We start from the raw sequence: 17540 nt of genomic DNA, 5'->3' as shown, positions 1-17540 counted from the left end.
ACGCAGTTGGTACAATAGTTTATTAGTCGACCTGCGAAAATGAGGTTTTAGTTATTTCCAACGTTTTAACTTGATATAAAAAAAAATTGTAAAGGATAATCTTCTCTTTGTATATATATATTTTTTATTTTGGTTTTTCGCGCATTGATAAAAGTAAATAATAAATACGATATATATACAATTAATATTACAACAATGCGACGGGAAAAAATGACAAAATCAATTTAATGATTTAAAACATGCCAAAAGTATTAATGTTTACATGAAGATTTTAATTATTTTATGGCATGGTCACCAAACCCATATCTTTATCCTCGGTGTGGGAAGGGTTGAATGCGCAATTTATACATAGAGTCACAACAGTTACTCCGACCCAGTCTGCGCAATTTAAACAATGAGTTACAACAGTTACACCGACTCAGTTGCTTTAAGCAGTTTGAGATATTATATAGATTATAATTGCCTGGTAATTATGCTGCTGATTAATTGCAGGCTTAGCAAAGGGTTTGGAGGAGTTCATACAGTCATACTGTTTAAATGTTTTTTTGCCTTGCTCAAGGTCGATTCAGCATGAGAGCAGTGGGGATTTGAACACACGACCTTATGCGTACTGTCTGACCAGTCTGGAAAGTAGGGCAGTTTTTGACGAGATCTCGTGCGTGCAAGCGTAAAAAAATGCGTGACTGCGCGTGCACGCGTACCAAAATTTTCGGTCTAGGCGTGCACGCGTGATTTATGTTAGCGTGTTTTAGGCGTCAGTACTGTGCGTGCACATTTTTTAAGACACCAGGCGTGCAAAACGCTAATTCCAGGCGTGCATTTTTTTTAATGAAAAAAATCTTGTGCGTGCACGCTGCCCTACTTTCCAGACGGGCTGTCTGAGTGCTGAGAGTAGCAAGTGTTTTTATCACTACACTGTCGGTCAAACCTTAACTTAAAATTTTATTAAAACATGTTTATTAACAGATTAACTCTTTAAGCTTATACCATGTTGTTAAAGTAGTTCTTATTTCCGTAGATTTTTTTTAACTTTATATGTATACAAGGTAAATGATTAAAAAAGCTGCAAAGAAATAAATAACGAATAAAAAACTGTTTGTCTGTTTGTCGTATCATAAGCTTACGAATACAAAAATTATGTCAATTTGTAAAATATTCTTAACTGACCTGCTACGAGGATGTTATAGCATACAGAACACATCCCGTTTTTACCATTACAAAAACGGTGGGTATGGCTATAAGTACACTGAAGTGAATAAGCATGATCTTAACTCCCAAGTTAAATCAAACTCTCAATATTCTGGTGAAAACGTGCAAGGGATAATAAGACTAGTAGAAGCTTTTCAGAATCATGGCCACACATTAGCAAAAGTTAACCCTATTTGGCCACAGAAAGAAATAGCAATAAATGAGCTTGATGTTTCAAAGTTTGGACTGCATTTGGAAAACACATTTAATAGAGGTATATAATTGAGGTATATAATTTGCTGTTAAAAAGTGTAACAGGTTTTGGGGTTTTTATTTTAATTTATTTTCATATTTATGAATAGGCTTTTATATACAATGCATGTGTGAAATACTAACAACAGAAAAAGGCTATTTACAAAATAAAATGTTATTTAACATAATAAAATAAAGGCAATAGCAAGATCCACCCATATCGAAATTACAGAATAATAAAATAAATAACATTTGTATATCAAATTCAAAAAAGCATAAATTTAATTAAAATTTTGTATTGGTGATTTTTTATTTATTTTAATATGTTTATGTAATTTATTTTTTTCTAGGTATATTGTTTCCATGGTTATTGAGCTTTTGTTTCCTGTAAAATTTCTGCTTTTTTATCTTTCTTTCAAAAAAGTTTTGTATATATAGGCTATATATATTTATAGTTACTAAGTGCCATGTTTTTAATTTTTAGGTAACCTAACAATGTCAGTAGGAGATTTAGTAAACGAACTTCAGACTAACTACTGTGGTGGTATAACAATAGAGACTTTGTGTATTGATAACGTTGAAGAAAAAGATTGGATTTCACAAATGTATTCCAGTATTTTAAATAAAGAAATTGAATCTTGTGATACAAAACTTAAAATGTGCAAAATTTTACAGGATTCGCAGGTAATTTTATTTATATATGGCCTATACAATAAATAAAGTTTGTTTTATTTTTGATTTTGTTAACTAAATAATAATATATATATATAAAGTATTTTTGGTAAATATATACAGGGTACGAATTAACGTTTAAAAAACGATTCGCTAAAAATGACGTTGCATTTTTAAAGCAATAGTTAGGTCCAAGTCATAATTTTCGTTTTTTGATAACACTTGACGGGTTGCGTGGGATTTTTAAAATGTATATATATAACATATTGTTAAACTATCGTTAATTATTTTTTGCATAAAAAACGAGACATTTTATTTACTTTAAGACTATGTTATGTATTAAAAAAACTACTACTAAACCAAATAACTTACGACAGTGAAAATTACGAATTGTGAGATCATGAAGGTTTTTGTTCTTAAATGTCCTGTAGTAACCTACATTTACGCAGGATTATATTGATGTAATTATAAATGTGTGAAACCGATTACAAATAGATCGTAACAATACACAAATATTCACAAAGGTTTTAATGTCAGTTGAACTTTTTTGGTTGATTCGCTAATTCTAAAATATTTGTGAAAAATGATTTGCTAATTTTAAAAAACGATTCGCTTTTAGCGAATAGCGACCCGTTATTTTATTCCCTGATATATCTTGCATAATTTTTACTTTAACACCACTAAAATAGTTCATTTTTCTATATATTTTTGTTTCTATACATTGTTTATATTGTTGGGTAGGCTATATATTATTTACTTTTTTCAATTTAGGCTCTGGACAAGTTTTTAAGTTTAAAATTTCCAACATTAAAAAGATACAGTGGGGAAGGTGCTGAAAGTATGTTGGTGTTTGTTGACAAACTTATTTCTGATCTTTCCTCAACTGGGATTGAAGACCTGGTAATTGGAATTGCTCACAGAGGAAGAAATAATGTCCTTATTGGGTTACTTGATTTTCCTCTTGAGGTAAGAAATTAAAAAAATTTTCAAAGGGTGTCCTTCCTTAACATACTGAATTTTTTTTATAATATGATTTATGGGTGGCTGTGAGTTACTACTCAAAGCCTCTTACACAAAAGTAGAAAAACATAAAGGCGGCTAGAAGCAAATCTGAAACATCATAAAGTGTAAAGCTTACTGTTTTACCCATTATAGCTTAACGCAATCTTTTTTAAAAATGTTAGTTTGTATTTATAATTAGATGACAGATAAAGCGTATTAGAACATTCTTTCTACCTAAAAGTAATAAAAATGTGATATGTCACTAAAGTAACTTCTTATAAATTTGATTTCAATTAGGTAATGATGAGGAAAGTCACTGGTCTTAGTGAATTTCCAGTCGAAGCAATGACGATAGCTACTGGAGATGTTCTCTCGCATTTTAATGCTAGTCTCGATATTAAAACTGGTGATGGTAAAAAAATACATGTCAGCCTAATTTCTAATCCATCTCATTTAGAGGTTAGTTAATATTTGTATCCTTTTAGTTTTGGAAATTTATGTTGCTTGCTTTTTTAAAACTTAAATATAATTGGTTTATTTTGTTACTGAAATGTAATTTTCGATTTTTATTGCAAAACTGCTATTATACCCATTTTTAAAATTGTAAATTTTTTATTTTAATAAGTTAAAGCCTTCTAGAACAAAACTAAAATATAATATAATTAATATTTGAACTGTAACAGTTTACTATTGCTGCTACAATTATATTTAAATGCCACAGGTTATCATGTATAATTTTATCCAGGCTCAAAATCCGGTGGCTGTAGGAAAGTGCAGGGGGAAACAGCAAACCCTAAAAGAAGGGGATTACTCAGCATTATTATCATCTCAAAGAGGGGATAAAGCAACTTGTCTTTTAATTCATGGCGATGCAGCATTTGCAGGACAGGGTATGTTCATTTTTTATTTTGTACTTTGGTTTGGTAAATTGGACACTTATAAATTGTAGCAGTAAAAAGATACTGTTGGTTGTTTATTTTTGTTGCTGTAAAAGGATATTGTGGTATGTTTATTTTCGGTAAAAATAATTTCATAATCATATATCAAAATGATTGAAAATTATTTTAATACAATTTTTTGAAATTCCAGGCTCTACATAGAGCCAAATATTTGTTGGTAAAATTTTTTTTAACATTTTTAAACAGCAGATAATGAAAGTACTGTAAACTTTATTATGTTTCATAATCAAAATAATTCCGTAGCATATTCACAAACTAAAAAAAAAAATTAGGATAGTTTTATTGCCATGCACCAAATAGGTCATGTTATGGAATATAAAAAAATTGAAAACTCGGTTACCCTGGAATTTTATTTTTAAATGAAGCTAACATGGTATTATTTAACTGCAATATAATAAAATATATATTTATGTATGTCTAATTATAAATGCTGGCAAAAAACTACTCTCTGTGGCTATTAATAGGTGTGACTATATAAAGTGATATAATAATAACTTGCCAATAAAAATAAAATTGCACTGCAAAATAATAGTATGCTAATATATCTTTGTTATTTAAATGAATAATAATTAAGAAAACAGTTTGAAAAAATCTTCATTAATCTTCATTTTTGAAAAAAAAAAAAATCTTCATTTTTAATATTTTTTAATAGAAAAAATCTTCATTTTTAATATTTTGGCATACCAAATGCAGTATATACTAAGATAAGTTGCACTTTTGTTAAAAATGCTAGAGGTTTTGCCAGCTTAGAACATCCACTTGTCGTTAAATCTGATGGTTTTTCTGCTGCAATGTTTTTTTTTACAGTTTAAAAAATATTATCTCTAAAAAGTTTGTGTAATATGTCTTTATATAAAAATAAAAACTAGCATCTTGGAATAGCGATTAGCACCTTTGTCTTTGTAAGGTTTAGGGTGTGATTCTTACAGCCATAAAAAAATTAAATTAAAACAAAATATTAATACTTTTGTTTTATTCATAATTACTTGTAAACACTACTTACCACGATAAGTTGAAACAGGTACAGTGCTTTGTCTAGTTCCTTGAATATTTACAGTTGTTAGGTTAAATGACACAGTTTGGGTTTGATAATCTGTATTATTTTACAACTGCATTTAGTTTGTACTTTTTGGCAAATTTTCTTTTTATTGGTTTCTTTTTATAGAAAATATAGGTAGGCTTATTTTTAATTTGTTTTAAAAATTATTTTTGGTTTAAATTCACCTTGTTGAGCCGTTATATTTGTGGGAATCATCGGTAAATTGATTTTTAAAATTTCTAAAAAAAGTTTGAATTTAGGAAAAGGTTGATTAAGATAAGTATAAATGTAAATTTAAAATAACCCTACACCGTTATTTAAAAATTGTAATTACTTTTACATTTAAGAAATTTTGACTTTTTTTCTTACTTTGACACATAAATCTACTTAGATCTTTACAGCTATCATTTCTTACAGCCCATGTCAGGTTATTCATAATTTTCACGTCAACATATAAACATAAACTCCCTTGTGTGTTATCTAGAGAGTCTGTAAATTAAATGAAACAGTTTTTAAATAAAATTGAGACTAAATTAAAAAATTTTGTAATTTGGTTTGTTTTAATCTGCCTTACTTTTTTAATTATTTTTAATTGATTTTGGAAGGCCAACGTTAAAGACTATATATATACAAAGACTAAAATTTATTATTTCAGTCAATTCTCAAGTTTACAATGTCAGTTAGAAATGTAAAAGATTATATTTGCTTAATAACTAATATATTTCTTATTTTTGTTCAAGCTGTAGTTTATGTTGTTTATAGCATCTTACTCAAGGCAACTACAGCGCTAAAACAGTGGTGATTAAATCTATGACCCCATGTAGTGAAAGTTTTGTAACTAAATATCTAATAAAAGTTGATAAATAAAATACAAAGAATAAGCACCATACAAACAAAAATTAATCTACCATTTTGTTTATTGATATTGTAGCTGGAGTTTTCTGTAATGTTTGAATCAATGCTAAACGGAAATCTATCTTTACCAGATTTAAAAACTTGTCTAAATACAAAGGTAACCTCAGAAGGTAGCACTTTTGTAAACTCATGTGCAGAATAGTTTAAAAATAACTCTCTAAGCAATGTTTGGTTTGTTACCAAAGTTGTGTGAGAAGTAGAGCATGCTAGTTTGGCATTCTGGTAGCTAAGTTTGACATTAGATAGAAAATAAAATCTTGTTTGATCAGTTTTCATCAACATTTCAGAAGTCACTACAGACAAAATAAATTTATTAAAAACTATTGTGTTACTTTTGTCTATAAGGACTTCTTGTTTAGCAAAAGACTGGTAAAGCCAATTTTACAGTATTTGTATACAAAATTTTGCGGTCCTAAGTGTGATGATTAAGTTTGTGAATGATATAAAATAAAACTGCCCAAAAAGCTAAAAAATATGTTTAGAAACAACTTAGATAAAACATGTAATAAAACATTTTAATTTAAATTTTTAAACTGCTTTACTTAATATTACTTCATTAATTAATTGAATGAAATTGGTTTGTTAAGTTGTTTTTGGCTAAGCATGAGTTCAAATTATTTTTAAAAAGGGTGCTACATTATAAAGCAGTGATCATCAAATGCATTACCTTCTGTAGTAAAGCCAAGTATGCTTTGGTTTTAACTAAATTGTTGTTATTAAATTAACAACTTACAATTAGCCTTGCAAATAAAGGGTAGACGCAATTCACATGAAACGTCAATCCATGTTCCACTTTGGCCTTTAATCCCACCACAAGAATATTCAGATGAAGCACTTTGGTCCCAGTTATTATAAACAATTTGGTTGTTGTCGGGCCATGTCCATGCGGTTTGTCGAGTGTAATATAAAGATGTCCAGTAAATTTGGTTTTGTCTGTGGAAATTATTATTGTTTTTTATTTGAAGTTGTTTTTGGAATTTAAAAATTGTTGCACTTGTTTTTTCTAGGTCCTAGTAGTTTAATAAAGTAAATTTATTTAGTAGATAAATTTATTTTAATTATATTTTTTTATCAACACAAAAATTAACCTACAGTGTTTGGTTTTGAAGAAGGCTTTCTATGATGGCTTGCTGTTCTTGGTTTAGTATAGATACAAGCTCGCCGTTGTAAAGAAGTTGACATTGTTGGGTAGCATCTCTTTGTGTAAGTTGTTGACGGGATAAAATGTAAACTTTATTGACTTTTATAATTACTTTTTCCCCCATCACTAAAATAAAAAAAATAATTTTAACTTGACTATAAAAATAAATAATCATATTAGTTTGTTAATATTACAAATAAAATACAATATTTTTTTAAATATTTTTTGTTTAAACTTGCAATATTATTGTTTCCAATTTAGCATCAAAATTGACTACACATAAAAATATCTTCTTACTTTGTTTAGCTGAGCATAGCACACAAAAATATTCTAATAAAACTATTAAAAGTTTCATCTTCTTAAACACCTTGTTGTTTTAAAAAAAAAATTAATTTTAAACTGTAAAATAATAAATTTTAAAATGTCTAAATAACTAAATAAATGTATTAATGTTTTAAATGCAATTTAATATCTGTTTCCTTTAAAAAGTTTAAGAGGTGAATAATTTTACTTATTATGAAGTCAATATGATGTGTTATTGCTTCCTGCAATGGTATTGATATTTTAAAATATTCAATTAAGTTGGCAAAGATTAGATGAAGCAAACAGTTTTTTCCCTTTCTATATTTTTTTTATTTATTCCTAATGTGGTATGTTTGATTGGCCTTAATATAGGAAGGATGTTACTTTAACTTACTAATGTTTATGTTGCCTTAAAATTAATCTGCAGATTGTTTTTTTGTTATATTTTAACGCATGGATTTTATTTTAAAAATCAATAAATATTAACAAAAAAAATGAAGTATTTTGATTTTAAATGTAAATACTGTTTTTTTTTTTTAGGCATTGTGATGGAGGGATTTAATATGTCAAAACTTCCCCACTTTGATATTGGAGGAACAATTCACCTTATTGTTAACAATCAGGTTGGATTTACCACTCCTCCAGTTTTTGGAAGATCGACGTCATATGCCACAGATATTGGTTATATTTTTTTGTATAGTTATTGTTTTATTTTTTATTCAATTCTTAAAAGAAAAAAGATTCATCGTCTTAAAGTGAGTGATATTTTAAAACTTTTATTCACATTCTTAATATTTTCTTGTTATACAGGGAAAATGATAGGTTGTCCTGTGATACGAGTTAACGGCGATCAACCAGAACTTGTTCTTAAAGCTGCACAATTTGCTGTAGAATACAGAAATAAATACAGAAAGTAATTTTTTGTTGATTTTTAAATTTAAGTTAATTGTTTTCTTGATAATCGAATTTTTATATCCCTAGAAAAAAAGGTGCTGTTTAATTACAGCTACAATTCTTAATTTCACAGTTACTAACATATTATTGACAAATACTTTCCTGAATAGACACTTGACCAAAAACGATTTGCCCAAAAACAGCCATTTTACTACGAATAAAATATATAAAAATGTTTATTTTAAATATTAATTTTTTTTTGATAATATAGTAGTTTTAGGGTTATTCACTGTTAGATTTCAAAAAAAAGTAGTTTTATGATTAATTTAATATAATATCACTTTTTTGTTTTAGAGATATTATTGTTGACATGTTATGTTTTCGACGTTATGGTCACAATGAATTAGATGACCCAACCTTTACTCAACCTTTGTCTGATGGTCTTATTAAAAAGAAGTTATCAGTGCCTGATGCATATGCTAGGGAACTACAGGTTGTATTATTTTTTTGTAATTGATTTTCACCTAACAATTGGTTTTTACTTGGGGAATTTTTACAGTTTATAGAGCGCCTTATTTCAGAGTACTACAACGACTTTTTACTTTATATCAAAATAAATCAATTTTTAATCAAAATGACAGGATGCTGGTATTTTGGATTCGAGTCTCATAGAAAAGTGGCAAAAGGAAATCAACTTTCTGTTTAACGAAAGTTTTAAAAAAGCCCAAAACCACAATCCTGCACCAGCTTATTTAGCAAAAGGGTCAAATTGGGAAAAAATGACAATACCTCAAGTAAACAACACAACAACTTGGGATACTGGGTGTGAGGTTGACTTGTTGAGATTTGTTGGAGCTAAAGCTGTTGAAGTACCTGCTGACAGTTTTGTAAGTTGTTTAAAACATATGTCACAAAAATAGAAAATGTGTAAAAGTAGTTGTAAAAAGTCATTGCAAATACTTGCAAGGTTGTTAAAGTGTAGAAATGTTTTTTAAGCTTTTTATTAGATTTGAAATGCATTTTTATAATTGAACATATTTTATAGATTATATATCCTTCCTGTTTTCATATTTATATATCCTCAATGTAGGAAGGCCAAATTCAAAACTTGATATAAGGTTACATTTGTTAATACCCTTTTCTTGTTTTGAATGTTTTTAATTGTAAATGTCAGATAATTAAACTGCCGATTGGTTCCTTGCTAGTAAGGAGAGTATACTGTTAACAGAATCTTACTCAAGGGTAGTTCAGCATAAAAATGTTAAGGATTGAACCCCAAAACTTGATTTTGGTTATTGGTTAGAGTTTATGTTTTCTACGTAATAATAACGGAATATATTGTACATACCTTTAAATTTCCAGGATGTCCATAAAAGTCTCAGGAAAAATCACATTCCTGGTCGAATCGAAAAACTGGAAAATGATTCTCTAATCGAATGGAGCTTTGCAGAAGCCTTGGCTCTCGGTTCGCTTATGCATCAGGGTTATAACATACGCATGTGTGGTCAGGATGTTGGTCGTGGCACATTTGGTCACCGGCATGCCATGATTGTGTGCCAGGAAAGTGGCAATGTACATATGCCTTTAAATCATATGTCTGATAATCAAAAAGGTCATATTGAGGTATGTAAAATGTTTTTAAAGGCTAGCTATATAATAGTATGGTTCCATATAAACTAGAACTGTCAAAATCATATAATGTGCACTTATTAATTTTTGGTTAAGACTACTTTATTCTTCTTGTACTGAGCTATATTTAATGAAATTTTACATTGAAAACATTAACAATATCATGTTAAAGCTTAGTAAAAATTCGCATATATATGTAGTTGTTAAAACACTGGACTTTACAACAGGAGGTTCTAAGTTAGATTTTTACTTCTTTTATTTTCAGTGCTTCTTAAGTGAGAAGCTGTAAGTGAAATGAACGATATATTATAATAAATGCCTTTGAATTTTAACAGCTCATAAACTTTACAGAAAATTGACAGTTTATAATAAATGTAAATTATCATGGACAGGTGAACTACAAAAAAAAACAATCACTAACATTAAATTTAAAGTGCAAGTAGTAACAAAAAAAACGTTTAATTTGTTTTTTGTGAAGTTTAACTTATTTTATGATTTTAGTTTTGCATAATTTTAATTTTAAAGGTTGTAAATTCACTTCTATCTGAAGAAGCAGTCCTTGCATTTGAGTATGGAATGAGTATTGAAAATTCAAACAGATTGGTGATATGGGAAGCTCAGTTTGGTGACTTTTTCAATGGGGCACAAATAATAGTTGACACTTTTATAACTTCTGGGGAGGGTAAAAATGTTTTTTTCTTTTTATGCGTTTGTTTTAAAAATATTTTAACATTTACCGAATTTAAAATCATTTTTCCTGTAGAGATGTTTTTTCTAACATACTGTGCAAACATCACAAAATCCAGCTAAATTTTTATAGCATTCATTACCTAACTAAAATAAATTTTAAAATATAATTTTTTTTTTTTGTATATATCTTTATCCTCGATGTGGGAAAGTCGAATGAGCGACTTAAACATAGAGTAACATAAGTTACCCCGACCCAGTCCCGAGTTGCCTGTGGCAGTTTGGGATATTATAGAGACTATAATTGCCCGGTAATTGTGCTGCTGATTAAGTGCTGGCTCAGCAGTTCATACCCTTTATAGCGCATTACTCAAGGGCGCTACAGCATGAGATCAGTGGGAATTGAACCCACGACCTCATGTGTGGTGTAGCAAGAGTTCTTACACCTACACCACGCTGCCGGTGAAAAAACTATAGATTTAACAACCATATTTAGAAATATTCTATAATAAATAATTATTTTGTTTTGCTATTTCCTAAAAATAAGTACGATTATGGGTTGTTTACACCACTACTGATTTTAACTTATACTTTTATTTTCTTTTTTTAAAGTTAAATGGATGTATCAAAGTGGATTGGTGATGTTGTTACCACACGGTTATGATGGTGCAGGACCAGAACATTCTAGTTGTAGAATCGAGCGATTTCTTCAATGCACCAACAGTAGCGAGACCGGTAAAATACGAAATCTTAGGCAAATTTTTTAGGAGATTGTGTGGTTGTAGGATTTCTTTTTTTAATTATGTTGGAATTTTTTCCAACTTGCACAAGGATGGAATTATTTTTTAAATTGATCAATTATTTTTTAAGATGTTTTGAAGTTAAAATATTGTAATAAGGGAAAGTCTCTCTGCTAGCGAGTCACGTGTTCATGGCATCTAAAGAAAAAAAAATACTTTGTCCTTTCTCAGCCATTTGTTGACTTTTTTTTGCAGAAAACAAACTTAACCTAAAAACCAAAATATAACCATATTTTCTAAAACATTTCTTACTTCTGACGATGACGTCGTGCGTCACGTGGCTCGCGAGCGTAGATACTTTGCCTGTTTTCAGTACTTTAACTGCAAATCCCGATATTTCGAAAACTACTTGATCAATTTTATAAAATAATGGCATCTTCGCTTATACTCAAAATCTGTCCTAAAAATAACATGTCATTTGGTTTTACTGATATGTAAGCACTGGAGGTCAAACTTTGTACCTCATGTAGTAAAGCCAAATGTTCTGACCACTACACTATGCCACCTTATTACTGATTCGTGGTACATGCTTATTTTATTATTTTAAAAACTACATCTTGATTAGATATTGATGGAGACGCGGTAAATATGTCAGTATGTCACCCCACTACCTCTGCCCAATATTTTCACCTTCTCAGGAGACAAATGTTAAGAAATTTCCGAAAACCCCTTATTGTAGCTTCACCAAAAATTCTGCTTAGATTTACGGTAAAGTAGTTTAATTTATGTTTGTTCAATATACAAAAACAATTAATCATTCGATTATAAAAACATATAAATATAGTATTTATTATTATATAAAAAAACTAAATAACCGAATAGATGATTCCTGAAAAACTAAATTTAAAAACTACATTTTACCGAAATTTTAGTCAATTTTTTTTAAATAAAAGGGCAAAAATGACATGTTAGGGTACATGTTTATTAATCAGATGTGTATTCGGTAATTTAGTTAAATATAGAGTTGTTTTTTTGACAATTGCTTTGTTAAATTAAAAACATTTAGGTAAACACTTTTGACCGGGTAGAATTATATTTCTTCAAGACAATTGTAGCATTTTAATTGGTTTAAAATTGACCCCATTAAAACGCGGTCCCTCATCAGCGTTTATGTTAATTAGTTTTAGTTCATTGCACATTCGGTAATGTAAATCGTGGTCAATTTTGTGTCCAGTGCTTTCCATTTCTTGTATAGCTTTTTTGTAATATTCAACTGCTTTTCGAGTTCGGTCAAGCCTTAAATTCAGTTCGCCTATCATCCACAATAAGATTGCCTTGTCTGATGACGAGACTACATTACCTTCAAACACGTTTAAAATAATACTCGCGTAGTTAAGTGCTGCTTTAAAATCTTGTTGTTTAATGCAAATTTGCATTACTTTGGTCGTTAAACTGACCACTTTTTTATTGCCATTTGCGCGTGTGGTACAAATAGCAGAAAAATTCTCTGGTTGAATTTGTCCGTTTGTGCTTAATACTTCTTTATCAAAAAGAATGCATTGCGCAAAGTTTTTTGTTTGGATAGCATTAGTCTTTTGCTGCAGTTTTATCGTTTTTGATAGAGTTTTTAGAACTAGACTTGTATCTCCCTGCTTCCAATACATCTTGGTTAAGTTGTTACAAGCTTCTAAATACAATTTCTTTTGCTTTGTTGCTAATTCGTCACTTATATTTAATTTAATATGCTTCGATTTTTCGATCAGACTTTCGAGAATTTGAATGCTTTCTTCAAAGTATAAAGTTGCTTGAACTGCTTGTTTTTTCTTGCTTAGGTGTTTTGCTGTTAAGTGTAACACCTTGGCCATAGTGTAGTCAAAAACGCCATAATTTCCACATTCAAAATCGCTTAATTCATAAGTAAGTGACATTTTTAGAATACAAAATCTTAGCTACGCAAAGTTATATGTTAAAAAATATTCCAATAATAACCCGTTCTTATGTTGTTAAGGAATTTGTACGAGCGCCACAATATAATAAATTGAGTACATGTGACTTATTTTAATTAGTTAACTATATCCTATTAAAAGCATCGTGCATAAATTAAATTGTAATTTCGTTTTCAGGAAATAATTTGATTTTTAATCGCATTAAACTGAAACGAACCAGATTATAAATTTTGATAATATTAATAAATACTGAACATGTTGTATTGGGACATTAAGTAACTTGTTGCTTCGGAAAATAAATTTTGAAAAAATGGTTTTGGGTTTTAGATTTTAAGATTCTTTTTATTATTTAATTTTTTTTTATTTTGTAGCCTGCAATGTCAAAAATGGAAGAATTAAAGCCGGGCACTTACTTTCAACCAATTTTGGGCGACGTTTTATCGAAGTCACCACAAACGTTAGTATATTTTTCAAAATCTCGTTTTTTTGCTGTAGTTTCTATTTGTGTCCGATGACGAAAAAAAAAGGTTCCCTCTTCTGAGCACTATTAGTGTCTTTGAAGAAACGCCTTCGAACCCTAACCGAGGACAGTTAATAAAATGGATCAGCATTTGTTTTTGGTTGAACTACATCTAAATTAAATCCACTTGATTGTTTTAAGATATTTTATTGTATTCACCAACATCTTAGATAAACAATGGTACTGCGTTGTTGCCCAAATGGTTTCGGGTTTAAACCGCAGCAATGCAACACTATTTGTTCTTGAATCCATCGTTTACGGATAGTTTAAAACACGTTACAATAACACACCCTTACTCAATAATACTTTATTTAAAACATATGACATAAATAACTTAAACCTTCAAATATTTATACCCCAATCAGAGTAAATCGAGTCATCGTCTGTTCGGGAAAACATTACTACGCTTTGGAACAAGAACTCGAAAAGCAACGCCAAGACAGCGCATCGGATGCGCAAGATATTGCCATCGTGCGGATCGAGGAATTGTGTCCGTTTCCCGCTGCGGCGCTAAAGAGCGAGTTAGCGCGGTTTTCGAACGCCACGAGGTATATTTGGAGCCAAGAGGAACCCCAGAACATGGGGCCTTGGGGTTTTGTTTCACCTCGCTTTGAAAAAATTTTGGGTGTTAAGGTAAATCATCTAATTTATTTTTGAGGATATTTTTTAAATTTTTGATACGACAGTACTGGTCCGGTAGTAAACATTACCAGTTATGACACCGCTTAACGAACCAAAATATATAAAACTATTTTTACTTTTAGTTAAATTACGCGGGAAGGCCTTGTTTAGCTGCCCCAGCCGTTGGTATTACATCATTACATAACCAACAAATAAAACAACTCATGAAAGATACATTTGCATAGAAATGAAACTTTAAAATCCGATAAAGTAATGTTCCTGTAAGTAAATGCTCATATTTTCGAAAATCATTTAGCCGAGTGAACATTTTCCCGAAAACCCAATGTTTAAAAATGACGTTTTACCAATTGTTTTTATGTTTTTGTAAATTAAAAGGCATTTACAGAATAAAATTAAAGTTAGTAGAAAGTTAATTAAAAAACGTCTTTTAGTAGGTAAAATTCGCATTTTGGGCATTAAGTTTTTGGTGAAATGTATATTTAGTAAAATAGTTTTCGGTAATATGACAGTTTTTCGACATTTTTATTATAAGTATTCCTTTTATTAAAAACAATTTTTATACTGATGTTATAGGTAATTAAAAATGTTACCTATTAAAATATTTAATTTATTATTTACTGTAAGAATTTACGATTTTATTTTAATTTACATTATTTGGTGTTTATAGATATATTTACTTTTATCATGTTTCGGTATATTTATGTTTGTTTTTTTATTTTGAGTGATAGTAGAATAATACCTTTTACATAAATGTAAGTTCTTTATAGATTACATTTTATGAAATAATATTCAAACTCTATATTATAATTATTGTTTATTCAATATGTACTGTTTATTATAATTTAACAACGTTAATTTCGTTTAGAAATTAATTTTTTTTTTTTGATTTGAAGATATGCAATTTATTAAATGTAACAATATATATTTGCTTATGGAGCGTTTAACATTTTTAAATTTAACTAAATTAAATAATATGTCTTCATTGATCTATATTTGTTAAACTCGAATCTAACCGTACCATTCAGTTCAAAAACAACATTTTTTTATGTTGTCTTGGGGGGTGATTGATAATAATTTGTGGTGATTAAAACAAACTATGACAAATAAAGTCCAGACCTCACCTAGTTTTAGTTATTCTTAAAAACAAGTAAATTTTACAATAAATGTTCTCCCCCGTCAATAACTAAACAGGTTCCTGTTATATGACGAGCCATGTCTGATGTTAAAAACAGAATCGAGTTGGTGACATCTTTTACTTCCCCGAGCCTTCCCATGGGCAGGGTTGATTCAAGTTTTTTGTAATACTTATTAATGGCCTCTTCGGTCCCGATTTTTTTTCGAATGTTAGTTCGAATATCGCCTGGGCTGTAGGAGTATATTGGAATTTATAATACTTGTAATACCAAACTTTTATTATGTATATATTTTTGAGTTTAATTAATTTTATATTTTACATATTTAAAATAACGGACAGGGTAGGTTTATTAAAGTTTACGAAGTATAATTATAATGACGTTATCTTCACAACAAAAAAAGAAATTGCCATCTATACTAACAAAATTAAAAATGTCGCTTTTATTCAGATATCTTATATTAATAAATTTAATTTAGATGACCTAGAAATTTTAGAAAATATTAACTTACTTTATTACGTTTGCCCGTACTCCTTTTCCTGCATATTCTGTAATAATTTTTTTTATTATCACTAGCATTTTACTTATTATTTTCTAGATATACCTTTTGCAATTAATTTTGTGAATTGATCAACTGCCGATTTTCCCATGCTGTAAGCCACTGTGTTAGGACGGTTTATAAAGGAATTAACACTGGATATATTTATAATAGATCCTAAATACAGAAATACATTTGTATAATTTATTTTTACGAGTTAAGTCGTCCTTTTACCTTTTGATTTTACTAAATACGGAGCAACTATTTTTGTGAGAAAAACCATTCCTTTTACATTAACACCAAACAATTTATCAAATTGCTCTTCTGTAACCTTTACAAAAAATTGTAATTAATCATCGCTTTATTTATTTAAAAATTTAGTAAGCGGTCATTAAAAAATTGAAAACCCCAAATATCATTTTAAATTAACATAAAGACAATCCAACCCTTAAAGAGTTGAGTTCATGAAAATAAACTAACAAGAGGGTGTTAGTTAATTGATTTGTCTGAAAAGGGTGTTAGTTAGTTGATTTGTCTGAAAATGAGAAATATGAGTTAAGATGTCAATTATTAAATTAAAACATAACCAGGGATTTTACCTCGTTCAATGAACCATTTTGAAAAATTCCAGCTATGTTACATAGTATTGAAATTGATTTAAAATGAGTAATTATTTGGTCTACGGCATTTTCGATTTCTTCAACATTAGATATGTCGGCAACAATTTCGAGAACCTTGAGTCGCATAAAATAAGATTATTTAATATGTAAGCAATCTTTATAAACACAAAAAATAAGAACCAGCAGACTAAGTGCAAATTAGAAATTTTTTGTTAAAACTGTCTAATACCGTACATTGTTAATGGTGTATATTAAATTGCACATATCAACACTTTAACCACCTCTTTTGCTCCAAATTTACGGCATAAATTGGCCTGTAGCATTAAATCTTTGGCATTAGTATCAAGCAAAACTAACCGTGAACCACATTTCGCAAACGCTGAAGCTGTACCTGCTCCTAAGCCACTTGCAGCTCCTTAAACCGTTTAAAATAATTGTTACTATCTTTATGTCGTTTTTTTCGAACTTCTCATTTAAAGAGTTTCTGGACTAAAAATAATTGGAAAGTTACCTGTAATGAATACAACCTTTTCAGCGTGCTTAAAGAAGTCTTGATGCTCCATACTAGATTTATTATATTTTTTTTACAAATTAACTCGACTATATTTCTTAAACGATTCTGCTTAAACATAACCTTAAATAAAACACAGCAACCTAAAATACAACATGTCATCTATCTTATGACAGACTTCCGCTATACAACAAAACCAAAATAAAAAA

The 17540-nt window shown here is 29.1% G+C and overlaps 3 protein-coding genes across 4 annotated transcripts; 1 reads left to right on the top strand and 2 right to left on the bottom strand.

Annotated features, from left to right (window-relative positions):
- Nucleotides 1–1024: 1024 nt before the first annotated feature.
- On the top strand, nucleotides 1025–15688 carry LOC145743759 (2-oxoadipate dehydrogenase complex component E1-like). 2 transcript variants are annotated; one of them, XM_082561800.1, is made up of 16 exons: nucleotides 1025–1462; nucleotides 1925–2124; nucleotides 2884–3078; nucleotides 3412–3573; nucleotides 3860–4004; nucleotides 8012–8152; nucleotides 8282–8384; nucleotides 8720–8858; nucleotides 9007–9252; nucleotides 9728–9988; nucleotides 10520–10676; nucleotides 11294–11416; nucleotides 12047–12189; nucleotides 13739–13824; nucleotides 14253–14520; nucleotides 14652–15687. In XM_082561800.1, exons 1-16 carry the CDS (start codon nucleotides 1138–1140, stop codon nucleotides 14751–14753), a joined length of 2796 nt encoding a protein of 931 aa, XP_082417926.1. In that variant the 5' UTR covers nucleotides 1025–1137; the 3' UTR covers nucleotides 14754–15687. The 2 variants fall into 2 exon arrangements, with proteins under 2 accessions (XP_082417926.1, XP_082417925.1); XM_082561799.1 differs by having other exon boundaries at nucleotides 8012–8384; nucleotides 14652–15688.
- Nucleotides 4412–7569, bottom strand: LOC145743760 (uncharacterized). The gene is made up of 8 exons (XM_082561802.1): nucleotides 7466–7569; nucleotides 7120–7294; nucleotides 6761–6960; nucleotides 6021–6320; nucleotides 5482–5601; nucleotides 5298–5351; nucleotides 5077–5166; nucleotides 4412–4859 (listed from the first exon to the last, which is right to left on the bottom strand). The coding sequence occupies exons 1-8, from the start codon at nucleotides 7521–7523 to the stop codon at nucleotides 4741–4743; spliced, it is 1116 nt and encodes a 371-aa protein (XP_082417928.1). The 5' UTR covers nucleotides 7524–7569; the 3' UTR covers nucleotides 4412–4740.
- On the bottom strand, nucleotides 15360–17496 carry LOC145743761 (3-oxoacyl-[acyl-carrier-protein] reductase FabG-like). The gene is made up of 7 exons (XM_082561803.1): nucleotides 17332–17496; nucleotides 17102–17235; nucleotides 16800–16934; nucleotides 16435–16531; nucleotides 16267–16377; nucleotides 16174–16210; nucleotides 15360–15894 (listed from the first exon to the last, which is right to left on the bottom strand). The coding sequence occupies exons 1-7, from the start codon at nucleotides 17381–17383 to the stop codon at nucleotides 15684–15686; spliced, it is 777 nt and encodes a 258-aa protein (XP_082417929.1). The 5' UTR covers nucleotides 17384–17496; the 3' UTR covers nucleotides 15360–15683.
- Between the last annotated feature and the right edge of the window lie 44 nt (nucleotides 17497–17540).

Source organism: Corella eumyota, chromosome 2 (genome assembly GCF_963082875.1).
Source record: "Corella eumyota chromosome 2, kaCorEumy4.1, whole genome shotgun sequence".
In the NCBI taxonomy this organism is placed as follows: domain Eukaryota; kingdom Metazoa; phylum Chordata; class Ascidiacea; order Phlebobranchia; family Corellidae; genus Corella; species Corella eumyota.
The sequence above is the reverse complement of the archived record's forward strand: the minus strand, read 5'-3'. Positions and strand labels throughout refer to the sequence as shown.